The 19,419-nt window shown below is 36.5% G+C and overlaps 3 protein-coding genes and 1 non-coding gene across 6 annotated transcripts; 2 read left to right on the top strand and 2 right to left on the bottom strand.

Annotated features, from left to right (window-relative positions):
- Window positions 1-4,347: 4,347 nt before the first annotated feature.
- Window positions 4,348-9,850, top strand: OVA1 (methionyl-tRNA synthetase / methionine-tRNA ligase / MetRS (cpMetRS)). Its single transcript, XM_022278282.2, has 12 exons — window positions 4,348-4,787; window positions 5,550-5,693; window positions 5,816-5,965; window positions 6,252-6,419; window positions 7,042-7,166; window positions 7,376-7,469; window positions 7,748-7,846; window positions 8,235-8,415; window positions 8,713-8,828; window positions 9,042-9,197; window positions 9,325-9,453; window positions 9,536-9,850. The coding sequence occupies exons 1-12, from the start codon at window positions 4,461-4,463 to the stop codon at window positions 9,695-9,697; spliced, it is 1,851 nt and encodes a 616-aa protein (XP_022133974.1). The 5' UTR covers window positions 4,348-4,460; the 3' UTR covers window positions 9,698-9,850.
- A 1,045-nt stretch (window positions 9,851-10,895) lies between these two features.
- Window positions 10,896-14,764, bottom strand: LOC111006298 (UDP-glucuronic acid decarboxylase 6). Of its 3 annotated transcripts, none has more exons than XM_022278150.2 (13): window positions 14,534-14,764; window positions 13,908-14,022; window positions 13,112-13,198; window positions 12,889-12,976; window positions 12,686-12,777; window positions 12,497-12,561; window positions 12,332-12,420; window positions 12,075-12,152; window positions 11,888-11,981; window positions 11,718-11,784; window positions 11,550-11,613; window positions 11,422-11,462; window positions 10,896-11,332 (listed from the first exon to the last, which is right to left on the bottom strand). In XM_022278150.2, the coding sequence occupies exons 2-13, from the start codon at window positions 13,995-13,997 to the stop codon at window positions 11,147-11,149; spliced, it is 1,041 nt and encodes a 346-aa protein (XP_022133842.1). In that variant the 5' UTR covers window positions 13,998-14,022; window positions 14,534-14,764; the 3' UTR covers window positions 10,896-11,146. The 3 variants fall into 3 exon arrangements, with proteins under 3 accessions (XP_022133842.1, XP_087978890.1, XP_022133843.1); XM_088122764.1 differs by lacking the exon at window positions 14,534-14,764 and adding an exon at window positions 14,399-14,432; XM_022278151.2 differs by lacking the exon at window positions 14,534-14,764 and adding an exon at window positions 14,165-14,358.
- A 1,855-nt stretch (window positions 14,765-16,619) lies between these two features.
- LOC111006409 (Oligosaccaryltransferase) lies at window positions 16,620-16,910 on the top strand. Its single transcript, XM_022278345.2, has one exon. The coding sequence runs from the start codon at window positions 16,620-16,622 to the stop codon at window positions 16,731-16,733; it is 114 nt and encodes a 37-aa protein (XP_022134037.1). The 3' UTR covers window positions 16,734-16,910.
- Window positions 16,911-18,902: 1,992 nt separating this feature from the next.
- On the bottom strand, window positions 18,903-18,974 carry TRNAP-AGG (transfer RNA proline (anticodon AGG)). The gene has a single exon. It is a non-coding gene; the product is annotated as a tRNA-Pro (tRNA).
- Between the last annotated feature and the right edge of the window lie 445 nt (window positions 18,975-19,419).

Consider the following 19,419-nt stretch of genomic DNA (forward strand, 5'->3'; position numbering starts at 1 on the left):
AAATTAATAGGTCAAATTTAATTTTATTAAAACAGTATAATTAATACTTCTTTCTTTAAGATAAAATTTGACTTTTCATCGCAATAAGTTTGTTTATTACAAATATTCAAATGTAGAATTGTTAGTTTTATTTTGTACCTAACAACAAATATAAAAGAATTTAAATATCTAGACTTTCAAAATTTGGTAATTATCACTATTATATTATTCATCATTTGACATGCAAATAACGCCAATTTGAATATACGTGTCGATATGTTCAAATGAACTTACATTTAAAAATAGGGTCTGAGTGAGCATATATTATAATTCAAATTATATCTTTATAATATTTTTTTTTCCTGGTTAACAAATTATGCTAAAAAAAATGGTTTTTAACCTTTTATCCTACAATCACCTTGTCTCCTCTCCAGTTTTTCTCTCTCATTGACCATTTATAATTAATCTAATTAATGTAGCCATTTTATTTTGAGCAATAATCAATGTATGTTGAATTCTACCTAATTCGTGTCCATACAACATATTAAGAACTTTGAGTGGAGCTGGCTCCTAAAATAGTGACACACACTTTAGTTAGATATTTCAAAGTCCATATCTTTCTTGCATCGTGGGTCGGATTTGCAATCTTGCTGCTCACACGTTAATTCAATAAGCCATTTCGTGGTCCTCTCCTCAATAGTTATTGTCTATTTTCAGAGATATAGTATCTCTCAAATGTAGCTCGTGGCAATTGTCTAAATGGATGAAGCTTTAATTAAAAAGAAAAAAAAAGTATGTATATACATATTCAAGTTAGCACATTAATACATATGTGTAGAGCCTACATAATCTATATGCTAGATAATTTTTTTTTTTTTAAGATATGCTAGATAATTGATGACATGGTAATGACACTAATAAAAAAAAGCAATATACTAAATTTGACATTTTGAAAGTCTAACAATATAGGTAAAAATAAAATATGGAAGGACTAGAAAATTGATGGCACAATATAATGTCACTAATAAAAAAAATCTATATACTAAACTTGACATTTTGAAAATTTGACAATATAGGTAAAGAGGAAACATGGAAAGACGGTAGGCCAATGCGAGATTACATAAAAGAAAAATAAAGACAAAATTTAATCAATATGAAAGTGAGTTTAGTTTGGGGTGTTTATATTAGAGGTGATCATCCATCAGCGGGGGTTGGTTTTGGTCAAAACAAACACCGAACTAACCTTGTCGATTTCCAAAAACCAAAAATCGACTTTTTTTTGTTTGTTCAAATCATTTTTTAGCCGATCATTCGGTTTTCGATTTTAATCGAAAATTGTTTTATTTGTATTTCATTTTGTCATCATTATTATTATTTTTTGTTTTCTATTTTTTGGAAGGACCAGAAGCTCGAAATTGAAGGAAGAATAAAAATGGTGGAGTGAAGGGGATTCGGTGCATGAGACATGCCACAAACACGAACAAATGTAGAGGAAGGCAAAGCAAATTCGATTCGGTCACGACACGAACAAAGAAAGGAAAAGGAATGAGACAACAAGGACGTTATGCACGAGGCCATGAGATTTCGGCTACAAATGAAGGAGATAGTCAAGAGATTAAAATATAGTGTTGGCTGACTGGCTAAATGATTTCGGCATGGAGCCGTGTGTCACAACCATACTAGTAGAGAGTAGGTTGTGACGCCCACGTAGTGTGCAAGTGTCAGCGACAAGCATATGTCGCCCATCGGGCCATGTCAAGGGCCGATAGTGAAGTGCCGTGATGCGACCAAGGAGGATGGTGCATCACCTATCACACCATATGGATGTGCTCAAGAATGCCTAGAGAAGGCATATGCAGAATGCAAAGCGAAGGCAACGTCAGTGGTGTCGGTGACAAGCTCAACGGGGGCCAGTTGGGGCCCCGGGCCACGACCCTAGAAGTTGTGGTTCCGTCAAGAGTTTGGACGAGCGGCTTTAAAGTTAGATGCATATTAGTGAGATATGTAAGCACGCCAAGTTTCGTGTCAATCGGAGTTCAAACGTGCACTCTACGTTGGCGAGTGACTCCTCGCCACTTTCGACGTTCATGCCTGCCAAGTCAAGTTTGCCTTAGAATGTACCTTAGGGGGGAGGCATGGTGTTGGCTCTCCACCACCCCTGGGCCATGTCAGGGCCTAAGTGAGCCACCTCATGGCACATGCGTGTGTCATGGCGAGGGCGAGCGTCTACAAGACGAGTGTCTTGGGCGACTTCCGTCGAGGATAGAAAACTCGAGGACAGTGTCGGGCGGCACGGGTGTGCCGGCATTGCGCCTCGGTCCATGTGTCGGAGGTTGCACCACGGGGGTCCCTATGCGGTACGGTATGTTCAAACGACACGGCACGAGCGCAAAAGTCGTCGTGCCACGATAGTGTCCGGATGGCTGGATGTCCGGAAGGTCCCGATCATTAAGACAAGCACATGGGTCGGTTCTCGGTATGCGTGTCCAAGTGAGCAGTGAAGCCCGATGACATCCCGACGCTCGGGGTGACATCCTAAAGCACCGGTGGGCACCCGGTAAGTGAGAAAAAGCTAGTCTTGGCCCGGTAAGCGGCAAGACTCATCCCGGTTGCCAAGTTTAGTCATTCCTTGTCCGGAAGTCGGCAGGAATCATCCCGGCAGTACCCGGTAAGGCCGTTTAGCCCGTTATTGAATAGTTTCTCGGCAGGAATGGTCTTAGAGGCGTCCGATGGGCCCGATAAGCTAGTTCCGACATAGTTAAGCGGCAGGAATGTCCCGGTTGTACCCGGTTGGCGTGTTAAGCTCGTTCTGGCCTCGTTATAGGTCAGAACTCATCCCGGTAAGGTCCTGGCTCATCGTAGGAGCAGGACGATCGAGTGACCGAGAACCAAGATGGTTGAAAACAAGTTGCGACGTCGCGTTCAGAAGACCTTGGCCTAGAGTAGAGGCAAGGTAGAGCCGTGGGACTTGGCCTAGTGTAGAGGCAAGCCGGCTAGAGTCGCGTTAGAGTTTAAATGCACGTACGGGCGACGTGCATTGCCGAGTCAAGGGAGAATTCCGCTGTAAGTGAAACTCGGTCGAGGAAGAAAGAACCTCGCCTAAGGTCCGACGAAGCCACGAAAGGGCGTGAAAAGTGGATTGGAGCTAGAGTTCCTCGTAAGGCTGGCCATGGTCTAGCTTAGATCATGGCGCCGCACGGTTGAAAAATGTACGACCGTGACACCGTGCACCACTAAAAAAGTGAAAACAATGAAGGGAGAAGCTCTAGGCACGCAATCTAAAAAGAAAAAATATATAGTTTTTTATCGATCAATCGAATATTCGGTTGTGAATTTTCATAATCGACCATCAATTGACGCCCCCTTAAAATCAACCGACCAATCTCGATTAGTCTGTCGGCTCAAGAATTGTGCTTGCTCACCCATAGTTCACAAATAGGGCATGAAAAATGTATAATTTCCCACGCATTAGTGTTATTTTTATAAATAAGTTTTAAATTCAAAAATGTTTTTTCTGCAAGATTCTTAAATAATTATTGTTTAAAACTTTAAAGAACAAAATTAAATGCTTATAATTTTTTAATATATATTGATTTAAAAAAGGGATGGACATGATAGGAATGGAGACGAGGAATAAGATCAAGAGGAGTCCGAACCAAACCAATAACGAAAAAAGATTCGATTCACTCTCAATTCTCTCTTAAATAAAGCTCGCTCTCGAGCTTTTAATAGTCAAAGGCGGGTCGGGCGGGTTTTTCCCTGTTGTTCTGTTCTCGCCACGAGAAAGATGCACAAAAGAGGTATGCCTAGTGCACGGAGGATCCGTTGAGACTTTCTCTTGTCTCCAATCTTTTTCCGTAATTGTATTGAATCAATAAAAAAAGAGGTAAGTGCTACGACCCCCTATTGTTTGATCTAATATTGACTGGAGACGAGCCCCGACTTGCATAGGTCCTTGGTTTGACCTCTCCTATTGGTCTTTGCTTTTAATAAAGCGGAGTGGGGCCAATTTCTCGTACTTGTTCAGTGTGCCCCAGGTGTCTTGCCCGGTTCACTAGGCTGTTGGCCTACCAAGCACTTGCCCACAGCTCCTGCCGCCTATTTGGCGGGCTCCGCATTCGTTATCCTTACCGATCTCTCTATAGCCTAAATGAGGATTTTCTGCCCTGTTCAAGACCACTGCATGTCTTATTCCTGTGGAATAATGAACCTCCTAATTTTGGTTGGATTTTCCCAACCCTAATAATAAATTAATAATTAACTTTTATCTTTCATTTAAAAAAAATAATTAACTTATTATCATTATGATATTAAAAAAAAAACTTATTATCAATATTCTAAATAATGGTTTGAAGACTTGTGAGTCGGTTCGGAACTCAGAAAACACAATCGGATATGGCAACCAAAATAGCCAGTGGCTAGCTACTACCAAGCCAAAGCCAACACGCAGAGAGAGCCCTCTGCTTGAAGAGAAAAAAAAAATGGCGGCTAGAATAAACTCCTCCATACAAAGTTCTCTCTGGCTCTTAAACCCTTTGCAGAGTTCTCTCAATCTCAATCTCAATCTCAATCTCAATCTCAGAACCCGCCTCAATTTCTATCGAAATCTGTTGCCCTCCCCATCTTATTCTGCTTCTTCATCAAAACGAGCTATATTCTGTACCTATGCGAGCAATTGCAATTCCCATGAAAGCGGAGCCGCAACAGACCCCTTTGTCATCACAACACCACTTTATTATGTTAATGCTGCTCCTCACATGGGGAGTGCTTATACCACCATTGCCGCTGATGCCATTGCGCGGTTTCAGGTTTTTTTTCTTCTTCTTAATCTATAATATTCATGCTGTTCGTTTAATTTTTGCTTTTACAAATTAGATGGGGCGTTTGTATATCGCTTGCTTGAATAAGCTCTGAGTAGTTTTTGTTCCTCTCATTTGTTGGTTATTTTTTTGTCGGTACTTGGTAGCTGAAATCGAATATATTGTCACCATAATTGACTTCTCTACCTGTTTTCTTTGTATGTTTCATTATATCACAGCCTGTATTTGAGAGCAAGAACGTTGAGAGTTTCAATTCTCACACCTCTCTCTTTCTGATATCTGCTGCTTACGATTGTTAATAACTGAAATTTTGGAATACAGTTTTACCATTAATCGCTCCTAACTGAATTAAAAAAGTTAAGTCCCTACCTTGCCGCATGGGAGTGTGTAGCAAGAATTAATTTACTTAGGGTCTAGCTGAAATTTGATTGTGTAGCAAGATGCTTTTAACAATTTGTTTTATAGTTGGATTTGTTTAGAAGAACTGAACTTTAAGTTTACAAATTAAACAAATATATCATTTGTGCAAATTAGAACCAATGCTCCTCAGTTACTGTTGCAGTCTTCCTCTAAGGGATATTATAAATGGTCAATAAGTTTTGGTATGTCCTATAGAGTTGATTTCTCGTATAGCTTACTAGTTGGCAAATTCCGGTGTTTGATTAGAACTATTTCACCATGCTTATAGCCAGTTTCCTCGGAATATTATGCTAATTTTTGGCTAACCTCTGGTGTCAAATATAATTATAGAGGCTGCTAGGGAAGAAAGTTATATTCATTACTGGGACAGATGAGCATGGGGAGAAGATTGCCACAGCTGCTGCTGCTCAAGGTTCTGCCCCAAGTGAACATTGTGATGCCATTTCAGAGGCATACAAGACACTCTGGAAAGATGTAGTCCAAACACATCACAGGATTTTCTTCTCAGTTTGCTGTAATTCATTTATTAGATATTTGAAATTATTCATAGTATTATTACATTCTTATTCTTTTTCTTCCTTTTTTCCCCTTTGCAGCTAGATGTAGCTTATGACAAGTTCATTCGAACAACTGATCCTAAACATGAGGCAATTGTAAAGGAATTTTATTCCAAGGTTCTTGCCAATGGCGATATTTATAGAGCTGACTATGAGGGACTTTATTGTGTCAATTGTGAAGAATACAAGGTGTTCTTTTTACCTTTTTTTTTTTTTAACTTTTTGTCTTCCTCCCTTTACCCATTTGAAAATTTTGGATTTGGATTCATATGATAATTGTGCGCCAAATTTCGTTTTATTGTTAACATTGCTTCTTTCCTCAATTATGATAATATATTGACCTAACTCTGCTTTTCCAATAACTATTTTCCTGGGGTATGGATGCATTTAACAGTAGTTATTTCTACAATTTTGAAGGTATAGTATGCACGAATTCTCTTGAGTTTTGTAAGAGCTTCCATTTATAAACCTGCAGGATGAAAAAGAACTCCTTGCCAACAATTGTTGTCCTATACACCTGAAGCCCTGTGCTTCAAGGAAAGAAGACAATTACTTTTTTGCATTGTCAAAATATCAAGGGTTGCTTGAAGAAACTTTAACACAGAATCCAGGTTTTGTGCAGCCCGCCTTCCGTTTGAATGAGGTGACTATAGGGGATTTTCTACTTGTGTGTGTGTTTATGTGTGAAATTTGTTACTTCTCTCCTAAAGTACTGCATTACATAATTTTCTTTGAAAAGTTCCGGATCAAATATATTTGTGTCGGAACTGATGTTAAATCCAAGAGAAACAAATGGCTTGGAGCGTACAAAAAGGCGTTCAAATCAGCTGAACTTTAAAACAATGGGAAGTAAAAAAAAAACTATTAGTAAGAAGCCCCCAAAGGAAACCTGAGAAACAGTGTGATTCCAAACCCTAATTCTGATAGAACTTTTATTGTGATACCAATAAACAAGAAGTTGATTGACTTATTTAATGATCAATTGTAGTTGTAGATTGACTTGCTAAGAGTGATAATATAGAACTCCATGCATATATACCATAAATTATTATTATTCAAGCCTTCAAGGTCTACCATTTAGTATGACCTAAACTAAATGTAATTCTTCTAATTGCTCATCAAATCTCTTTGATCTAATTTGATATTGTATTTATATACGAATTTTTTCTTACAACAGAATGTCAGTTCTATTATTTGTTACAATTTTTTTCCACCTTGCCGATCGTGAATCATCCTTTGATTAATTCAGCACCATATCTTCCAAGGTGCAAAGTTGGATTAGAAGTGGCCTGAAAGACTTCTCTATCTCCAGAGCATCAGTTGAATGGGGAATTCCAGTTCCCAATGATCAGAAGCAAACGATTTATGTTTGGTTTGATGCATTATTAGGGTAATATCTTCCCTATGTTTTTGTAATGTCTTATATATCGTGACTTCTTGAGCCTTTATGATTATGGCCAACTTTTTTTATTTATTTACTTCTTAGCTCTTCATCACAATCCAGTACAAACATACGGTTTATGTAAATTTGCAACAACTATGCACCATTTTGCTATAGTCTGTCTTTAATCTTAACTATATGAGAATTCCATAATGTAGTTATATATCAGCACTATCAGAGAATGGTCAGCAACAGAATTTACAAAGGGCCGTGGCTTCGGGTTGGCCTGCCTCTTTACACCTGATTGGGAAGGTAAGAGACACATTCCTGTTCTTTGTACGTAGACTTATCTGGCCCTAGCTGAAAACTTCTCTCTCTCTCTCTCTCTCTCCATCTGTTTTTCAGATTATGTCTTTTCTACTATATTTCTCTTGAATATAGCAAGAAGTGAAATTATGAATCAACTCTAGTTTCTGTGTTATTATTGTATTCTGGAGGTTCTGATGATTGTTTCCCTTTTCTTTTCTTTACTGAGTGCAAGCTCAGTCTGTAGGATGCCGATCTGATGTTTTTGTCATTCTTTTTTGTAGGATATTTTACGTTTCCATGCAGTTTATTGGCCTGCTATGCTCATGTCTGCTGGACTAAAACTCCCAAAGATGGTTTTCGGCCATGGGTTCTTGACAAAGGTATTATGTTTGGCCTCCTAAATTTACTACAAAGGAATTTAGTTGGCCATGATATGTCGAACTCTAATTGATGCAGAAGAGAATTAATATTTGTCAAATTGACGAAGTCTATAAAGAATCAAATTAACTTGTCACCATTGCTATAGTATATAATGTTAATATTATTGCATCTTGTGAATTATAAAGGGTCTTGATTGTCTTGTGAATCTTATTGAATCTCTTGGAGTTGCAACATTCAATGCCCCTCCTAACCAAACACTTCCAACAATTGGATTCCTTGACTTTTAGCTTCATGTTCACAAAGAAGCTTGAACCAGTGAATCTCTGCAGAGGCACAAATACTTCGTTATTATTTCATGCAGCAACTCTTTTTGCTTTAACATTATAGGATGGGATGAAGATGGGCAAGTCATTAGGCAATACTCTCGAACCAAATGAATTGGTTCAAAAGTTTGGCTCTGATGCAGTGAGATACTTCTTCCTTCAAGAGGTGGAATTCGGTAGTGATGGGGACTATGCTGAGGATCGTTTCATCAATATTGTCAATGCACATCTTGCAAATACAATAGGTATTTATAAACCGTAATTCCTTCCGTTTGGAAAATTACAGCACTTTTGCTGTACACTTCTGTTTTTTCTTTTTTAATAATCGGGAGTCGAGCCTCCCTAAACTTGGGGGCACCTGTGGGTTGTGCCCACTCCAAGGACCATATTTGGGAGACATCAAGAGTTTTTGGTATTAAGCTCACATTTTCTAGGCCGGTATGATCCAGAGATCCAAAGCTTTTGCCAACGAGGACCACCACTTGGGGGCTTGAGGGAGATTTCTGTTTGACACAACATAATTCTCGATGTTTCTTCTGCAGGAAATCTGCTGAACCGAACTCTCGGACTCCTTAAGAAGAACTGCCAATCAACTTTGGTGGTTGATTCTACTGCTGCAGCTGAAGGAAATTCATTTAAGGACAAAGTTGAAGAGCTGGTAACAGTTTGCTCTGAATTTACGTTGTTGTTTGTTATTTGAGATGGCGTGGAATTAGTAGACCCTGAAATCTTCTCTTGAATCTCTATTGTGAAAGGCACTGAATCCATCGTGGTGCTGATATTGTCTGTGTGTCCCTCCATTTATGACTTCGTGATTGACATGTTCATGAATTTTTGCAAACTATGTTGATTTTATTTGTGTGCCTGGTAGGTTCTGAAAGCTCGAAATCATTACGAAGGACTCTCCCTCTCATCGGCTTGTGAGGCTGTGTTGGAGATCGGCAATGCTGGAAACTCTTACATGGATGAGCAAGCGCCATGGTCTCTATTCAAGCAAGGTGGTGCCTCTTCAGACGCTGCTGCAAAGGTTGTTCAGTTCAAGAACCCATCTTTCTTCACGATCATGATCTCGGATGCGAATTCTCGATCAACTTTTCCTTCCAACATACAAGAAACCATTCTCTGACAACCATCTGCCTTGGTTTTCTCAACAGGACCTTGTACTTATACTTGAAGCAATGCGAATCATAGCCGTTGCACTATCCCCAGTGACTCCATGCTTAGGCTGGAGAATATACGCCCAACTCGGGTTCTCGAAGGACCAGTTTGAAGCTGCAACATGGGTCTGTTTCTCTTTTCACACTTGTGTGTTTGATATCAGTTCTTTTTATTACTAGTGACTGATAATGTGGTTTTTGGATGTAGAATGAGACAAAGTGGGGAGGGCTGAAGGCTGGCCAGGTCATGGCTCCTCCAAATCCAGTTTTTGCTAGGATTGAACAATCCACTGGTAGTGATGAAGATGAAGTTCCTAAAAAACCAGTGAAAAGTAAGAAGAAAATAGCACAAGGGGTGGCAGAAGCCTAAACCATGCCCTCAAATTTCAAGTGCTCTCTCTCATCCTCTGCTTTTCCATTTTGACACTGTTTTTCCTTTCATAGGAGAGTATTTAACAAGCATTATATCAGATATAGTTTGTTCATTACAATTGAAATTGAGTATGAAACTATTATTGAGCCATGTTTTGCCCTTCGAAAGTCGGGTTGTACGTAAACAACCCTACTTTTTGACGTACAACCCTACTTGAACAACTACTCCGGTCTAGTTTTTGAGGACGGGGGATTGATCTCCACCCTTCGCTTTTAGGTGTGCTTTGTTTTTGAGTTTTTAATACATGCATCTCTTATCCAGAAAAAGAAAAGAAAAAGAAAAGTAGGGTTCTACATCAATTTGAGCTTAATGTGATTTCCGACCAAATCATTCAAATTGCTCGTTTCAATTCAATATACTTTAAAAGGTGGAACTAAACCAACCAAATGCTTCAATAAGTTTGGTTCAAAAGGGAAATTCTTGGATAATATTTTCTCCAATTTTTTTGATATTCTTCTTCAAGTTTTTGATAGGGAATAGTTTGAGGAGAGACTTTTCTTTTTTACTTGAAAAAACTTTAGTAGCGGTAATAGAAAATTTTTGCCACCTGGTTGACAAAGAATCCGTACCATCCAAGGAAGTATTGTTCAAAAGAAGCATGCCCATTAACTTCAATCTTAATTTATCTTTCTAAAAGATATTGAACTCGAATAATTATTCTAATTAAATAAATTAGGTTAAATTACACGTTCATAAACTTTCAACCTCCAATAACTTCCAATTTTTTTGTCACACGTCTAATAATTCTATGAATTTTAAATATTAATTGTATCAAATAAATGTAAATTTTAAAAAGTGTTAGATGCGTTGAAGACTAATTGGTACAAGATTAAAATTTTAGAAAGCTATTAGGCAAAAAAATTAAAAAATTAAAAAATTAAAAGACACTAAATACTTCTAAATTTGAGAACCTAATTAACACATAATTAAAAAAATTGGGAGTTCAAATTAGATTAGATATAATTCAACTAAACTTGTAATTTAACTTAAATTTTAAATAATTTGAAATATTTAAGAAGATTCACAATATGATTGAATATTCAATATGCAGGGTCTCGTTCAAATTGGTTGTAATAAATTTTTGGTAAAAATAAAATGGAATCAAACCAATAAAAAATAAAAACTAACCAAACAATTTCAGTTTAATACAAACTATCGATTTCATTAGGTGTTGAACACCACAATGGAGATTTTATGTATTTTCTTCTTCTTCTTCGGAGTAAGATCATATAGTAAAATTCTGAATGTCACTTATTCTAAATAAAGATAACGAGATGATAAAGAACAACGCCTCATCAACAATCTCTTCAAAGTAACTCACAAGCAATCTCTTGAAAACTCTTCACTCCAGCCAACCAACAACATTTTCTACTTGTTTATTATGGCTCAGTTCTTGCTCGGGACTCCGAGTCTGGTTCGGAAATCGTCCTCCATGAGAGGAAGTCCATCCCTCAACTTGACCTTCGGCTCCCATCCGAGCAGCTCCTTCGCTTTCGTGATGACGGGCTTTCTTTGGCGAGGATCATCGGGAGTGTTTTCCACCATGATAATCTCCACACCAGGATTGATGAGCTGCACAATTACAGTTGAGAGCTTTGAATCTCTTTTGTCATTGGGGAAAAAAATGTGATTGAAGAATAACTTTAAGTTGATAAATTTACCTCCTTTACGGTCTCGGCCAGTTCAAGCATTGTGAATTCACCTGAATCGCATTAAAAGGAAAGGGTTTAGGATTAGTCAAGGCGAAAAGGCGCAGTTAAACTTATCGAGCAGAAAAATGAGTGAAGACCTGGGTTTCCGATGTTGATTGGTCCCGTGTTGTCGCCCTCCATAAGTCGAATGAGGCCATCAACCTTGATGCATAAGTTCAAAATTAGGACATAAAAAGCTGATCATTGGTAAAAATGTTCGAATTCTAACCACGAACAAACCCGAACCAGAGCCAAGACTTGCTTACCATGTCAGAGACATAACAGAAACTTCTTGTCTGTGTTCCAGGTGATTGAACTGTCAAAGGCTCATTTCTGCATGATATAATGATAAACGATAGCTTCTCGTTAAGTATAAGCCACGAGGATGAATGATGACACTACTTGCACGAGAAGATTGGATGAGGACTAGACTTACCGGATTGCTTGGGCAATGAAGTTGCTGACAACACGACCATCGTCTATATTCATCCGGGGTCCATAGGTGTTAAAAATCCTTGCAATCCTGATCTCTGCAATTACAGATGTTCATTTCGAGACGGTAAGCAATTGCACAGAAAAAGGGAGTCTTGATTGGATTAGTACGTTTGATCCGAAAAACTCACCGATCCCATGTTGCCTGTGGTAATCAAACATCAGAGTCTCGGCCACTCGCTTGCCCTCATCATAGCAACTTCTCACGCCTGCAAAAGTTTAACACACACATCACCATGCAATATTGCAGCAGACTGAATCATTAACTGTTGAATGTATTTTCCTTCGTTGCACATATGAGAATACTATGAATTCACATCATTCCAAATTTACAGTCGTTCAAGGACAAATTAAAGAAGATATTAGTTGCATATTTGAATTAAATTACCAATTGGGTTGACGTTTCCCCAGTAGCTTTCATCTTGAGGGTGAATGAGAGGATCTCCGTACACCTCAGATGTCGAGGTAAGCAAAATCCTATACAACCGGGTCAGTGAATAACATGACAGAAAAATATTTATGAATTGAGAGATAGAGTGGTAATCTCAAAAACCTTGCTCCGACACGCTTGGCAAGTCCCAACATGTTCAGCGTGCCAATCACATTCGTCTTTATGGTCTGTCAAAGCACCAATCGACGGTCAGATCATCGCCAAGAATTCACAATATGACCGATGCTCCATTAATTAATTGAAACAAAAAGAAGCTTCAACATAAAAAGCATATAACGATTGTATACAAACCTTTACAGGGTTGTACTTGTAGAAAATTGGAGACGCCGGGCAAGCGAGATGGTAGATTTGGTCAACTTCAAGCAACAATGGCTCAGTGACATCTGAGTTAGAAAAAATTGAGGGATAGTGTCAACCAGGAAAAACAGAGAAGAGAAAGTTCACAAGCCACAGAGTAACATTAAACCAGAAAAGAGAGGAAAAAGAAGGAATACCATGCCGGATGAGCTCAAATCTAGGATGGCCAATCCATTTCTTCAGGTTATCTTTCGATCCCGTGAAGTAGTTATCCGCAACAATAACCTAAAAAGAAAAGAAAACAAAATGAACAGAGTGTCAATGTAACCGACATGTTCCCGGGATTGTAAATCTTGACTCTGCTATACATGATGTTTCCACAACGAACAACCCGACACACTATAAATGAGAAGAAACTACCTCATTCTTCTCATTTTCCATCAATTTGTCGACAAGGTGCGAGCCAATGAACCCAGCTCCTCCAGTCACCAAAATTCTCATATTTGCCTGTTGTCAAAGATCAAAACATTGGTTTAAGGAAATGAACCTTGCTGAATAAGAGGTCAAGGAAAAGAAAATAAAAGCATCCACCAAATGTGGCTGTACGGATTACAAAAAGGACCCAAGCTGTTGTAAAATACGAGACACGGGAAAGGCTTGCACTTGCCATTACAAATCATCCGTTTAAGAAACTAAAAACTCTTCTATTAAGATCAAAGTTTACAAATTTTGATGTCGACGTAAATATCAAGGTCTCAATTTTATGGTAATGTCCACATAAATGTATTTATATTTAAAACCTTGAATAAGATTCAAATTTATTTTGATCCAAAATCTCCATTTCAGGTCAATGCAATGTTTTCTCAACACTCACAATCCTCCCCCATACTATTAATACAAATTTTAGACTCCAATTTTCATAAGATCAACCTTTCAGTTCACAATTATAAAACAAATACAAAGTAATACCCAACAGCTCTAAACAATAACAGGCTCCTCCCATGTTATTCTGTTGGATTCCAACCCGATCACAAGACGGTTCGACAAATACACGAAAACATTGTATATTACGAAAGAAATATGCCAAACTTTTGCACAGAACAAATGAAAAGAACAAACTTTAGTACTTACTCTAATGCAATATTTCTTCATTAACAACTTTAAACATAATACCAAACACAGAACATACAGTAAACAAAAAACTAAACAATGATACCTGAAAAAATTTGGCACTTCTCAGAGGAGATGGAGTTGGTGGTGGTTTTGAAGAGATATTGGAATTTCCATTGGAACCCTCTTTAGCCATTACTCCCAGATCTTCACTTCAACCCCTGGATCATTAACATCATCAAACATCACTAATAAATTCAAGAAAAAAGAACCAAAAAACTTCAATGTAATGTAACAAGAACACCAAGTCAAACTATTAACATTCTAAAACCAAAAAAAAAAAAAAAAAAAAAAAAAGCCAACCGTTCAAAGCAATTCCCCAAAATCTAAGCTTTGATTCTACTGGATGAAGATATTAGCAGCTGCCTATGCCTTTTTATATAGATACAAATAAGCGGGTGTTTAAAAAATGAACACAATAATTTAATATAAGAATCGTTAGACCAAACTGCAACGACTTGAAGGGAGAGAGAGTGAGAAAAAACTTCAAAAACACGAAAAGTGGAAAGCTTTTCTGCGAAGAAAGTGAGCTCTTACCCACCAAACAATTTCAGATCTAAATCTCAGAGGAGCTCACCGTTCTCGTAAAAATAAAATTTTTTAAAAATTTTGATGAGTGATTTTTTTAACCTGCAATCGACTACGGAGACTCGACGATGACAAGATTTTTACCTTGGATTAAACAAATCAAAATCTGGGACTTTCGATTTTCTTCTTTCGCTTTGGAATTTATATAGACAGCGAGGAGGGCGTGAGATTTTTCGGTGATAACCGAAGATCGCGGGACCCAAAATCGGAAATTAAGAACTCAGTTGAAAATGAAATTGGAGAGTGTTACGTTTCGCGGAAATAGGGGTGTCGTCTGGAATTGGATCGATGGTACTGTAGATAACACCTCACTGTGTTCATTCATCTTGATCTTTTTTTCTTTTCTTTGTTTTCTCTTCCACTTTTTGACTATTAATTAAGGAAAATTTTAATGGCGTTCCTATGTTTAAATATAGCAACATAATTATGATTTGTAACCTCGTTTATTAGTGATAGATGTCTGAAAATCATGGTTGATCTCATGATTAAGAAAATGTTAGAACGGAATTTACTTTCACGATCAAGAATAAATAAAACTTGTTTCTAAATTTAAAATTTGAGTCATTCCACAAATTAGCTTGATCGATACTACTTGAATCATTATAACATGTCATTTTAAAATAGAGATAAGGTAAATAAGAAACTTATGGTTCAATAATTATGAATTCTACATTTCAAATTCTCAAACTACTTCTTGAAAATGAATAAACTATGTTATATATAGCCTTCCAAACATTGCCTAAAAAACCTAGGAATCAGAGTCGTAACTCTCAAGAGTAGATGAAGTTCTACTTGGAGTGGTTTGAAGTTTTTTGAACACAATTATATTAATTAAAGGTTGATTTGTATTAAGACATGAGGCACCGTAAGAAGTTATTTTTGTTTTTTTAAGCGAATGAGTTTGGGTTGAATTTTAGTATTATTATTATTTTCTATATTCACAAATTCAAAATGTTGTTGTATTTAATTAGGCTCGTATATGCAAGTACAACATTAATTAATCGTCCAACATTTTCAAATTATAAAATAAATTGAGCATAGATTAATTGGTTCACACATTTCACATGTCATATTAAAAACACAACAATATAGAAATTCAGTGTGGAATGAGGCTCGAAGTCACATTTTAATGTGGTGGATTTTGGTAGCTGGGCATGCCACGTCAGTGTGGCACCTGCTCTTAAATTACAAGTGGATCACATGCAAATTCCAATTATGTAACAGTAATTACAAGCTGGCAGTGATATTGCTACTCCATTTGAAATTCAGCTTCATGCAGTCCTCAACAGGCCAAGTGGAAACTAAAGTTTGAAGAATTTAAGCACAAATTTAGCTTCTACCTCAGATGATGATCTGTGTGGCTACACTTTAAAATTTCCAATTAATAAATTTGTTATTATAAATAATAATATTCATAAAAAATATCGTTAATTAAATGATAACGTAACATATTTTATGTACATATATCGACTAATTTTGCATGGTAAATAATATGGTCTAGTAAATAAGATACAATTAATTTATATTATTTTCTTAAAATTGAAAGTGGAATCTCACCCTAGAATAATTAAACTAAGAAAAAAATTAAGAGGGTGATATTGAAAGAAGGAGAAAAGAAAAAGAACACAAAAAAATTTAGTGCATGTCACCCACTGGCCACCGGCCACCTTATTGATGAAATCTTGTTGGACTGAATGAAGTTCGTAGGCCCAATAATGAAACCCTAAAGAAATGGGCTGGGGCCCAAACATTCGTTTGAGAGAGAGAGCTACGGAAATTAAGAAAGAAAGGAGGCTCTTTTTCATAGTCTACTGCATCTCGAAGAATTTCGTCGTCGGATCTCTTTGCTGTCTTCGTGTTTCTCTCTCAATCGATCAGATCGGAAGGTACGCTCGTCTTCCTCCCACCATTTCCTCTCTCCCTCTCGAAATTCGATTCGAAGACTTTATCAGGGTTTATTGGTTCAGGATTAGATGTTTTTTCTTAGCAAAATTGGATTATTAATATCTGGACTGGACCTGTGAATCGGTCTTCCAAATTGCCTGTGAATGACTACGTCTTGATGTCTAGTTTTTGAAGAATTTGAAATTTCCAGTTTGCTGCGTTGAAAATTGAAATCATCGTTTGTGTTCGAAGAATTTAATTTCCGTCAAATTGTTTCGCTGCGCAGATGATTGACGATCAGATGTTAGGTTTTCTTGCCAATTTTCTTGGCATTTTTATCTTTGCTCTAGTGATTGCCTACCATTACGTGACGGCTGACCCGAAGTATGAAGGCAACTGAGGTGAGATCTCGTCGATCCAGATGCCTACATTGACAGGCAAAGTGCATTACTGTTAGGAGTAGAGATCGTTTTGATATGTTAGGTTTTATTTTTCTTCGATGAGAATTTTCTCCCAGCAACAGCAACAATCAATGTAAGCAACCTTTCGTTATGGAATCATAACTTATTCTCTTAAATTTTCATGGTTCTGTGATTGATGGCCTTCTCAGTTCAGTATTTGATTGAGTTCCTACGGCCCCGTTTGAGTTCCTTCAAATTTGTTTGCAACTTGAATCCATTAACTCCTTAAATTTTTGGTGAACTGCAATTTTCAACAGTTTCCTTTCTGAATCTCTTCTCCTAATGGTTTGCATTTCTTCGCCCTTTTTTTTTCTAATGGTTTGAAATCCCTAGAAAAACAATTTTCCTCGAGAAAAATGTATACACAAACAGGGTGTTATGGAAGAATGCATAGTGCTGCAAGCCTGCAATTTAGATCCAGTCATATTGTGATTAATATATAGCATTACAAATTTGGGTTGGGATTCGAACTTCTGGGATTTATTTTATTTTTATTGAGAACTTTTGGGATTTAAACTTTAACTCACAAATCCTATAACTATTTGAGTTTGTTGGTAGCCAGTAGTCACAATTTAATATCTATGACTAATGTGTTAGATTTGACATTATTTTCAGTGTTGATAGGTGGTTAAAATGTTAACTTTGTGCAAATTGAGATATAAATATTTAGCAAAACGTCATCGAATCTCCATTTGTTGAAACTAAAAAAAAAGTGTCAAGACTTTTTTTTCTTTGTCATTGTTGTTGTGAGTGTGAGAGTTTTTGAGTCAGAGTTCGATGCTGATAATGAAATATGAAAAAGCAAGGTTAATATTTTTTTAAAAAATTGCAATAATTATTTGAATTAAACTACCAACATATAAAAAGTTGTTAATTCTAATTATTAGATGATATTTCAAAAAATTTGTCAGTAGTTACTCTTTTTTTTTCCACAGATATTTTTCAAGTGTCATTGAAAATTTTCAGCATACTTAAAATGGAGAGGTTCTCTACTAAAAAATAAAATTGACATATATTAATCTATTTTGGCGTGAATATGGATGACAAAGCTTCAGATCATTATCCATATTGTATTAGGGGTGTTCACAGTTCGGTTTGGTTCGGTTTTAGAACCAAACCGAAATCGAATACTGAAAAGAAGAAAATTTCAAACCGCACCGAATCGCATGCATCGCATAAACCGCACCAAAAATTCGGTTTGGTTTGGTTCGGTTTAGTCGGTTTCTGGGCTAGAAAAGCGGCGTATATTTCAAGTGCACTCTTTTTTTGTTTTCACCAAAGTCTGACTTGTGCATCAAAGGGGTTGGAGTTGGTGGCTGGCAACGGGAGGAAGAAGGAACTTAGAAGGAAGAAAGAAAAGGGAGGAAAATGGGAGAAGGAAGAAACAGAAAGGGGAGGGAAATGGAAGAAAAGAAAGAATGAAAAAGGTTTAAGAAAGTGAATAAAAAAATTAAAAAAAAAATTTAATGAAAAACTACCGGCCAGCGGCCATTAAATCAAAGAGGGACTCGAGGTGGTATTGACACCTGTGTCATGCCTTTAAATATTGTATAATATAAATAATAATAATAATATCAATATATATATAAATAAAAGTAAATTTTAATATATATATCTAATTATATATTTGGTTCGGTTTTAATATTGGTTTTCGACTCTTGAAACCGAAACCGAACCGAAATTTCGATTTGACTATTTTATTAAACCGAATCGAACCGCAAACCTGTAAAAACCGAAAATGCAATTCGGTTTCGGTTTGATTTTTCGATTTCATCGGTTTTATCGATTTGGTTGTGCACCCCTATATTGTATAAGTCAATTTGTAAAGATAAAATTTAAAATGTTTTTTTCAGAAAAGTTGTAAAAATGGCATTTTTAGAAGTAATTATCACATATTGCATCGATAATTTAGCCATAGCTTAAAATTCATAAATTTTTTTAAAAAATCATAAATTTTAAAATTATTTTTCAATTGAAGAGTTACTTTTTAGTGATTTTTTCCCTCTTATTATTATCTATGAAACAAACACTGCGAGATTTGGAGCCCAGTAGGCCCAACGAGCCCAAGTAACGAAGCTGATGAAAAAAGAATATTAAGAATTTACAATGGGGCATTCCGAGAATTGAACTCGGGACCTCTCGCACCCTAAGCGAGAATCATACCACTAGACCAAATGCCCTTTTTGATATTTATATTTAGTTAGTACAGTTTAGTATATTATGAAAAAAAGCACAAGAGAACATCAATTACCAACCTAAAAAGTTTTAAAATATAAAAAGTATTTAAATACTATTTTTGTCCCTTTACTCTCAACTTAGATTTATTTTGGTACATTTATTTTCAATAGATTTATTTTGGTTGATCTAATTTAAATTTTTATTTATTTTAGTCTCTACATTTTTAGAACGTCAATTTTGGTTATTATCCTCTTAAAACCGACTATTTTGATTTATTTTTACGAAATTTTAGCATAAATTTTATATGATTGTATCCTTCAATGCAAACTTATAATAGTCATGGACGAGACACAAATGAAAATGAAAGATACCTTCTAAAATTATACGTACTAAAACAAAACCTTTCAAAATAATCACAATGGAGAGTAGAAATGGGAGAGTAGAAAA

This window comes from Momordica charantia (genome assembly GCF_013281855.1).
Source record: "Momordica charantia cultivar OHB3-1 chromosome 4 unlocalized genomic scaffold, Mcharantia_2.0 BLBB01000004.1, whole genome shotgun sequence".
Taxonomy (NCBI): Eukaryota; Viridiplantae; Streptophyta; class Magnoliopsida; order Cucurbitales; family Cucurbitaceae; genus Momordica; species Momordica charantia.